This window comes from Pipistrellus kuhlii, unplaced genomic scaffold (assembly GCF_014108245.1).
Source record: "Pipistrellus kuhlii isolate mPipKuh1 unplaced genomic scaffold, mPipKuh1.p scaffold_m20_p_3, whole genome shotgun sequence".
NCBI lineage: Eukaryota > Metazoa > Chordata > Mammalia > Chiroptera > Vespertilionidae > Pipistrellus > Pipistrellus kuhlii.
This window is the reverse complement of record NW_023425529.1, coordinates 142,173,957-142,182,722: the sequence shown is the minus strand read 5'-3', so window position 1 is coordinate 142,182,722 and position 8,766 is coordinate 142,173,957. Positions and strand designations below refer to the sequence as shown.

Genomic DNA, 8,766 nt, shown 5'->3' with positions numbered 1-8,766 from the left:
TGTGCATATAAAAATAGGTGCTACAATAAAATATTTGTATATTTCATCAATAAGTTATTTTGACTAATCAATTATGGATCATATAAGCTCTGTGACTTTAATGATTTGTCCACATCTATGGTGATCCTTTCAAGATCACAATACTTTTTGTTTTTTAATTCAAATGTCCAGAATGCATACAAACACATCCTTTTAAAAGAAGAAAAGGAATGAGAGAGGAGGGAGCAAAGAAGCAGAGAGAGGGAGGGGAAGGAGAGAGAGGGAAAGAAGAGCATGAACTTTTCTATCAAAGTTGGGGTGTGCTAATCTCTCCACAAAAGCCATGTAGACCCACCCTGGGCTTAAAGGGGAAGAAGGGGAGGGGGGGGGGAGAAGGGAACAAAAGAGTAGGAATAGACTCTATTAGCTGTAGTCTCCCACCATCCTTAGCACTTCCAACCACCAGAACAATGACTGCCACCCTTAGGAAGCCACCCGTGCATCCAACTGCCCTCCAGACACCCCTGCTCCTCTCCTCCCCCACACGCAAGAGAAAGGAATGCGCCCTGTGTACACAAACGTTTCCCCCACGTGGTAAAAAAAAAAAAAAAAAAAAAAAAAAAAAAAAGGAAATTGCACACCCTTTTTCAGTGTCTTCCGCCGAAGAAGCTAAGAATCTCTCGTGCCAAGGCACTTCACTCTAAACGTGGAAACCACATCATGAATCAAACACGTTCACCGTGTGTGGTGTATCGGCTTTGCTTGTTTTTTTGTTTTGTTTTTTAAATGCAAAAAGCTCCCAGGGAGTTTCTCTGCCTTTTTTTTTTTTTTTTTTAGAACTGGCTAAAGGTGGTTTGTTTCTCCAGCACTTCGAGGTAGTCCGGCTCAACGTTTAGTTTTGCTTTTAACTCCAGGTACTCGTTCCGGTTGGGTTCTACAAAGACAGCACTGGGGGGGCTGTAGAGCACCGGCTCCCGCAGCCTGCCGTCCCCGGCCGCCCCCGGCCCCGGGTGCAAGTAGGCGTGGTGGGGGCGCCTCAGGTCATAGTTGGGGGAGAAGGTGTAGGCGGCGGCGGCGGGGCTGCACGGGAACTTGGGGTATTCCGGGAGGCTGCTGCCGCCCGCCGGGGCGGGGGCGGCGGGGCAGTGCTTGTCCGGTTCTAAGATGCCCCTGTAAAAGCGCTCGGCGTCCTGCACCGGGGACAGCAGGTCCTCCCGGGGGGGCTCGATGGTGCTGACGCTGTAGGCCGGGCTCCGCACGTGGTGGTGGTGGCTGTCCCGCCGCTCCTCCTCCGCGGGGGGCTGCAGCTGCGGCGGCGGCGGGGGCTGCAGAGGCTGCAAAGGCGGCTGCAGCTGCTGCTGCTGCAAAGGCTGCTGCTGCTGCTGGTGCTGCAGCTGCAGGTGGTGGCTGCCGCCGCCGCCGCCGCCGTAGGTGACCTTGAGCTCGTGCAGGTCTTTGTAATCCTCCACCGAGTTGCCCTCCCTCGAGCGGTAGATGGGGTTCTTGCACATGTGGCCCAGCGGGTGGGGGATGTACTCGTACACGTGGCCCGCGGGCGCCTTCCCCTTGGGCAGCGAGGGCCCCCCGCGGGGGTGCAGGGGCGCGTGGGGGAGGCCGCCCGCGCCCCCGCCGCCCCCGGAGCCGCCAGCCCCGCCGCCGCCGTACACGCTGTACTGCATATTGAAGGAGCTCACGTCGGAGTTGTTGGCGCTCGTGGGGTCGCTCTGGCCCTTCTTGCGGCGCTTCATCACCAGCACGAAGAGCCCGGCGGCCACGAACACGGACATGATGAACACCAGCAGCAGGCTGAGGATCAGCACCGACAGGGGCACGGAGGAGGCGGAGGGGGGCGCGCCCCCGCCCGCGCCCAGGCCCGCGGGGCCCCCGGTGGTGCCGGTGCCATTGAACCGCACGGTGGGGGCGGCCGCCGCCGCCGCCGCGCTGGTCCCCGAGGGGCCCCCCGGGAGGGCGGAGGGCGCGGGGGGCGTGGACACCCCCACGTCCGAGTAGTCCGGGCACAGCAGCTCCGACCTGAGGGAGCGCATGTCGGCCTCGGCGAAGCTCTTGGGCGCCTTGCAGATGACCTCGTCCACCAGGACGCCCGCCTTGAGCTGCTCCACCCACAGCTTGAGGCCCACGGCGTCGCAGGTGCAGTCCCAGGGGTTGTCGTGCAGGTCGATCTGGAGGAGGGACCGCAGCTGGTCCAGCACGCCGCTCACGGGCAGCGAGGTGAAGTGGTTGCTCCGCAGGTTCAGGCGCAGGAGGGTCAGGCTGGCGAAGACGCCCGAGGGCAGGGCCTGCAGGAGGTTGTTGTTGAGGAACAGCAGCTGCAGGTTCGGGACCGGGTCGAACGTGCCCGGCTGGATCTCGCGGATGAGGTTGTACTGGAGGAAGAGATACTGCAGGCTCTGCAGGCCGTAGAAGAGCTCGGGGCTCAGCCGCTCGATGCGGTTGCCGTTCAGGTAGAGGCGCCGCAGGTTGGCGAGGTCCCCGAAGGCGCGGTCCTGGATGGCGGAGATGCGGTTGTTGCCCAGGTGCAGGAGGTCCAGCCCCGTGGCCTCCAGGAAGTCGCTCCGGCGCACCGCCGCGATGTAGTTCTCCGTCAGGTACATCTTCTTGGGGTTGTAGGGCTTGGGCTGCAGCTCGGCGATGCTCTCGATCTTCCGCTCCTGGCAGTTGACGTTGAGGCCCAGGTCGGAGATCTGCAGGTTGCAGTAGCACTGGGTGGGGCACTCCAAAGGCACGGGGGACTTGGTCTGGTAGGCGATGCTGGGGCCGGAGTTGCTGTAGCTCAGGTCTTTGAATGGCTGCCTGGAGGTGGGGCGCACCCTGGGCTTGTTGGGCTGGCGGGTCCCCTTGGGGCTTTTCAGGGGGGGTTTGTAAACAGCGGAGGAGGAGGTGGCCACCGAGTTCACCGAGGCCGGGGTGGTGTGTAGGTACCCCGTGGTGCTCAGAGGCGCCTGGGGCCTCATCTCGTAGTCGGAAATGAGCTTCCTGGGGCAAAGTTCCTGCTTGGACACCTCGTCTAGGTCCCGCCCGTGGAGGCGGAAGGGCGTCTCGCACACCACATCCCCCACCAGTGCCGCGTAGGAGATGCTGTCCAGCCAGTCCTTGAGGGAGATGAGCTCGCAAGAGCAGTTCCAGGGGTTCTCCTCCAGCTGGAGCTCCACCACCTTATCCATGTGCTGCAGCAGCCCCACGTATGGCAAGAGCTTCAGCCGGTTCCCCCGCAGGTCCAGGTGCGTTAAGGGCACGAAGCGGAAGAGGTTGTTGGGCAGACTGGACAGGAGGTTGTCATTGAGGATGAGCACCTGCAGCAAATGCAGTTTCCCGAAAGCATTGGGCTCGATGACGCTGATGTAATTATAATCGACCTGTAGGTACTCCAGGCTCTCCAAGCCAAGGAATATGTCATCGCGCAGAAGTTCCAGCTTATTGTTGTTCAGATGCAGCCTCCTCAAGCCCCTGAGCCCATGGAAGGCCCCCGTCTCGATGTCCTGGATCACGTTGCTGCCCAGATGCAGAATCGAAGCCCCGGTGTAATTGACAAACTCGTTGGGATAGAGGCGGTTCAGGAGGTTTCCGGACAGCAGGAGGTGGTAGACTGGGAAACGGGGAGGGCTAATCTCAGAGAGGCTGATGATCCCTCGGTTCTCACAGCTCACAGTCAGAATGCCGTCCTTCTCCTCGCAAGGACAGGCATTGTCACAGATCTCCCCATAATAGTCGATGGTCTCTGCACACGAAAGGACGAGAGATGTTAGAGCAAAGGCTAGAGTCTGCAGCATCCAGCTCTGCATCTTTCTGTGAAGGTCCTGCTCCAGAGTTACCAGGGGGCAGCAAGTGTGCATGTTACCTCCTGCAAGGGAGAGAGGAGAAAAGGAGACAACAGAATATGACAAGGATTTAAGGGATCACTCAGAAAGTCTCTTTTTCCCTGATCCTATTTCTCTGAAATCCACTGGGGGGGGGGGGAGAGGGGGGAAGGGCGGGGGTTGTGAAGGACACCTCCTCTCCAACATGGACATTTCCAGGCCTGATTAAAATCGGACTGTCATTGTGATTTAAATGTTGGTTTCATTTCCCCATGAGTACAAAGCCGGAAATGCTGCTCTTGGCAAGACCAGGGCGGGTTAGTTAGTGTCCCAGGTTAGTGTGCTTCCTGGGTCCTCCTCCCTTTTCAGAGCCAACCCATAAGTATACATAAAATGGCTGTCAGTTCAGTTTCGTGGCTCTCATTTAAGAGAGAGAGAGAGAAAAAAAAGCACCATTTCAAAACGTTCCCCATCTCACCTATCCCCAGCCACCCTGCCCTTCCTCCAGAGCCTCCTCAGTTCACAGGGCACAGGGGAGGGCTCCCATTCCCACAGAAAGGCAGGCGGGGAGCCGCCTTAGGACGAGGTGGGAGCCTAAAGCACACTTTTTCAGAGTCATACAGGATGTGAGACAATGCATCAAAAGGACCCCCCAAAAGAAGCTCTTAAATCTCCAATTGTCTACGGGGAGCTTTCCTGTGGAGAAAAAGGAGAAGCGAGCCTGCTTTGATGGTGGACTCCACGGCCCGACCCCAGCTATTAAGCGCATCAGCATCCTAATTGCATGCACGGTGCCACTTAACGGTGCTTCTCGGAGAGCGCCCCGCATCCACGCCTCATGGATCATGTCAGCGACGGCGGCGCTGCCGAACCGCATCCCTGAGCCGCGGAAACAGTTCTGCACCGCGGGCCGCACAGAGCCCTGCGAAGGCATCCGCAATCCCAGAACACCTTCCCCTGCCTGGAGTTTACAGAGGACATTCAGCTGTTGGCCCGGAATCAGCTAAAAGTAAACCAAGTCAAGCCAGCGCCAACTCCCCCCCCCCCCCCGCCCTTACCTGGGGCTACCCGTCTGATGGCCAAGGTTTACAAAATTAACCCGACTGAATTAGCAAGCTTTGGACCGAACCGCGACAGTGCCAGCATTTTTGAAGTTGCTTACTACATTTAATTGTCAGTGCTTTACCCCTGTTCTCTCTCCCCACCCGCCTTGGGGAAAGGGCACTTGGGCTGATTAAAGACAAAATAGAAAGGAGGGAAGAACAGCAAGTGACACAGGTCAGAGCTGACCTATCCGAGTCTCATCTCCCCCAGCAATCCATCTGATCCCCTCCCCCTTTTCCTCCTGGCTTTCTTTTTTCTCCCCTCCAAGGCTTCCTTCGACTTCCTCCTACTTCGACTCGACAGCAGTACTCATCAGAGAAAGGACACGCATGGGGCGAGTGTGTGAATGCGTGTGAGTGCGTGTGAGTGCGTGTTGCGCCGGCCGGAGGGAGGGAGAGAGCGTTTGGTGGGAACCCGCGGCTGGGGGAACCGGAGCCTCTCCTTTGGCAACACCACCACCACCGCCACCACCACCACCACCACCACCACCACCGCCGCCACCACCACCACCGCCACCACCGCCACCGCCGCCGCCACCACCACCGAAGACGGATGTCCAATCGCAACCCCAAACTGAAAAAAGCCAGGGCGTTTGGGAGCCATGCGCTCCAGAAAGGAGACCTCGGTCTGGATCCCCGCGCCGGATCCAGCCCCTGTCACTCAGAGCCCCCGCATCCGCACGCACATGTGGCCAGGGCGCCTGCCACCCGTTCACGTGTGGCCACCCGGGCGTGGAGAGAGGAATGGGCATCACAGGGGGGAATGGACACTCGCCAGGAGCCTCGACCTCCCAACGCAACTGGCAAACGCGTCCGGGGGTGGGGGGAGGCGGGGAGAACCACACAAAACACCACCCGCTTAGGAAAGCAAAATGTTTACCTTGAAATTTCGGTTCTCCGCTGGATCAAATCTGCACATCCCGGGCTGGGTCCCCTCCCCCTCCCCGCCCTCCCCCTCCCCCGGCGCCTTCCCGCCCCCCTCCCCCTCCCAGCCCTCTGACAGCCCCTGGCGAACTGCGTCCAGCCCGCATCCCGCCCCGGCGCCCACAACTTTGATTCAGTTCTGGCGAGCCGGGGTCGGAGAGCTCTTCCCTCCTGTCACCCATCCCCTTCCCCGCCTGCTCCGCCAGCACCGGGGCCGGCGGCTGGAGAGAATAAAGTTGAATGAGCAGCGGGGAAGGCGGACATTCTGACTCGGAAACGCACCTTGGATGTAAATTCGCGGGCGCGCGGCACATTTCTCAGAGGATCAGATTGATCAGATTGATTTTTTTTTTTTTTTGAGGGCGGGGAGGAGATGAGGGTGGGGGGAGGAGGTGGGGGGCTGTGTTTGCTTTCCCCCGAAGAATTCCGGCCGCGGGGACCATCGCCCTGCACATCCATCCCCCGCGGGCTGAGCCCGGCGCCCAGGCCGCCCCGCCGCTCGCCCCGGGCACAGCGGTCCCCGCGGCCGCCGGGCAGGAGCCCCCGGAGTTCCAGGCGCGAGGCTCCCCCTCCCCCAGCCCGCCCCGAAGCGGAGGAAGGAGAAGGGGAGGAAGGAGGGGAGGGAGGAGGAGAGGGAGGGAAAAAAAAAAAAAAAAAAAGAGCCACCCCATCGCCACACACACACACACACACACACACACACACACACACACACACACTCACACACTCACACACAGGAGCCTCTTTTGCAAAGTAATCATCGGCCGACTTACCCCGTCTCCCATCTCCAGGGCCCCTCAGGGTAGCCACCCCCTTTTTTTTTTTTTTGAGTACCCCTTTGGGGGTGTGCTCGGGGTTTCTCCAGCCTAAAACGGGGGCAAGTGGGCGCCGCTCCGTGCGGTCCCCGCGGCCGGAGGGAAGGCGCCCTCCCGGGCCGCCGCCGCGGAGGCACCGCGGGCAACGGGCTCCTGAGCGGCGCTCCCGGCCGCGCTCCTCCGCGGCAGCGGGGCGGCCGGGGGGGGGGGGGAGGGGGGTAAGAGGGGGGCGATCGCGAGCCGCGGGCGGGGGGGGGGAGGGGGCGGCCGAGGAGGACCGCGGTGGAGGCGCCGCGCGGCAGGGGCGGCGAGCAGGGGCCGGGCGGGGCGGGAGGGAGCCGGGGAGGAGGACGGGGAGGAGGACCGGGAGGAGGAGGAGGAGGAGGGATGGGGGCGCTCGGAGAAGGCTGCCCGGCCCCGCCGACACCTCCAACGTGACGGCCAGCCCCGCGGACCGCTCGCACGCCACCCCCCCCACCAACCCCCCGTTCACACTCACGTTCCCTCTCACCCAGAGACTCCCAATCGCGCCTCCACCCCGGGGGGATCGCGGGGTCCCCCCCGCACCCTCCCCCGCACACCCCGGGGCGGGTACTTACAGTTGCCATCTGCAATCGGGGGGCAACTTTCTTCCAGCCAAGCGGCCGCCGCCGCCCCCTCCAGCTCCTCCGCACGGACCTCCGGGCCAGGGTCCGCGCCGCCCGCCTCCCCGCCCCCCTCGGCTCTCCTCCTCCTCCTCCTCCTCCTCCTCCTCCTCCTCCTCCTCCTCCTCCGGGGCGTCTGTCTTCACCACATGCCCCCCCGGTCAGCGGCGCGCGCTCGGGGACGAGCCGGCGGGCGCGGGGCGCGGGGGTGTGCATGCACCGCCCGCCTTCTTCTTGCAGCGCACGCTGTACATGGCAGTGAGGGGGCGAGGGAAGGTGGCCCCGGCCCTCCGGCGGCTCCCCCGGCGGCTGCGGCTTCCTGCTCGGTCCTCGAGGCCCCCCCAAAGCCCCCTGCGTAGGCTCCCACCCCCTACCCACCCCCCTCCTGCGTGGAGGCGACCCCCGCGCCGGGATGCCGCCGCCGCTCCCCCGCGCGCTGAGCTCTGCAGCCGCCGCCGCCGCCGCCGCGGTCCCCACTTAGTGTTTGTTCGCCTCCCGCATCCTCCTGGCGGCGGTCTCCTCGCTTCCGCTGGGTGCAGAGGGTATTTTGGATATATATATATATTTTTTTTTTTCCTGTCCCTTTCCCAGATGCAGCAGCGCACGATCGATCGTCCTTATTTGGAACTCTCCATCTCCGGCATCCTTTCGGGTGGTCTGGGGGACAGGAACAGTCGTTGTTCTTACGCCTGTGGCGCGTCCCGGCAGCCCGGCGACTCCAAGAAACTCAGGGAAAGTGGCGTCTTCCCTCCCGGGCGCGGGGAGGCGGCGGCGCGGGGAGCATCGCCGCCGGGGTCCGGGGAGGCGTCCGCGCCGGGGCGGGCGCAGGGCCCGTGCAGAGCGCCCGGTTACGGTCGCGCGGCCGGAGCGAGCCGAGCTGCCGCAGACATGGTGGCCCCGGGCGCGATGCCCTCCGCGGCCGATAGGTGGCAGCCGCGGGCGGAGGAGGACGGCGTCCCTATAGCGGGGCGCGGGCGGCGCGGCCGGAGCCCCCCTTTGGATGTCACATTGGCAGGAGGCAGAGCGAGTCTTGGACCATGTGCGTAACGCGCGAACGTGGGGCTGTGCAAGCCTCGGATGGAGAAAGGGAGGAGGGAGGAGAACCCCGACAGCGCCGGGAGGGGTTGGCGGTCAGGACAGACGGATCCCAGCTCAGTGCAGACCTCCTGCCTTCCCCGGGGCCACTTAGAATGATGCAGCCCCGGCTGCTGTCTCATGTGCGCGCTGTCAAGGACCCTGGAAGAGGGAGTGGTTCCTCCTAGCTGCAAACAAGGGAGCTAGATTTTTTTTTTTTTTTTAAGAATTACGTTTTATAGGTATGTGTGGGCGATACAAGGGAATAGCATTAACTACTTTCAGATAAAATAATTTCTGAATCTAGTTGGTGTGTGCTAAAAAGCTGGAAAACCCCTAAGTCCATGCAGTATCGATAGAAAGCGAGTTTCTGGAAGAGTCACCTGCTAAACTCCACTAGATGCATCCATCC

At 61.8% G+C, this 8,766-nt stretch overlaps 1 protein-coding gene across 1 annotated transcript; it reads right to left on the bottom strand.

The window, feature by feature from the left end:
- Positions 1-775: 775 nt before the first annotated feature.
- SLITRK5 (SLIT and NTRK like family member 5) lies at positions 776-7,344 on the bottom strand. Its single transcript, XM_036458213.2, has 2 exons — positions 7,236-7,344; positions 776-3,838 (listed from the first exon to the last, which is right to left on the bottom strand). Exon 2 carries the CDS (start codon positions 3,828-3,830, stop codon positions 813-815), a length of 3,018 nt encoding a protein of 1,005 aa, XP_036314106.1. The 5' UTR covers positions 3,831-3,838; positions 7,236-7,344; the 3' UTR covers positions 776-812.
- Positions 7,345-8,766: the final 1,422 nt, after the last annotated feature.

What these genes read in the sequence shown, in the direction of transcription:
- SLITRK5 (XM_036458213.2), bottom strand. Translation starts at nt 3,830, where the DNA reads ATGCACACTTGCTGCCCCCTGGTAACTCTGGAGCAGGACCTTCACAGA.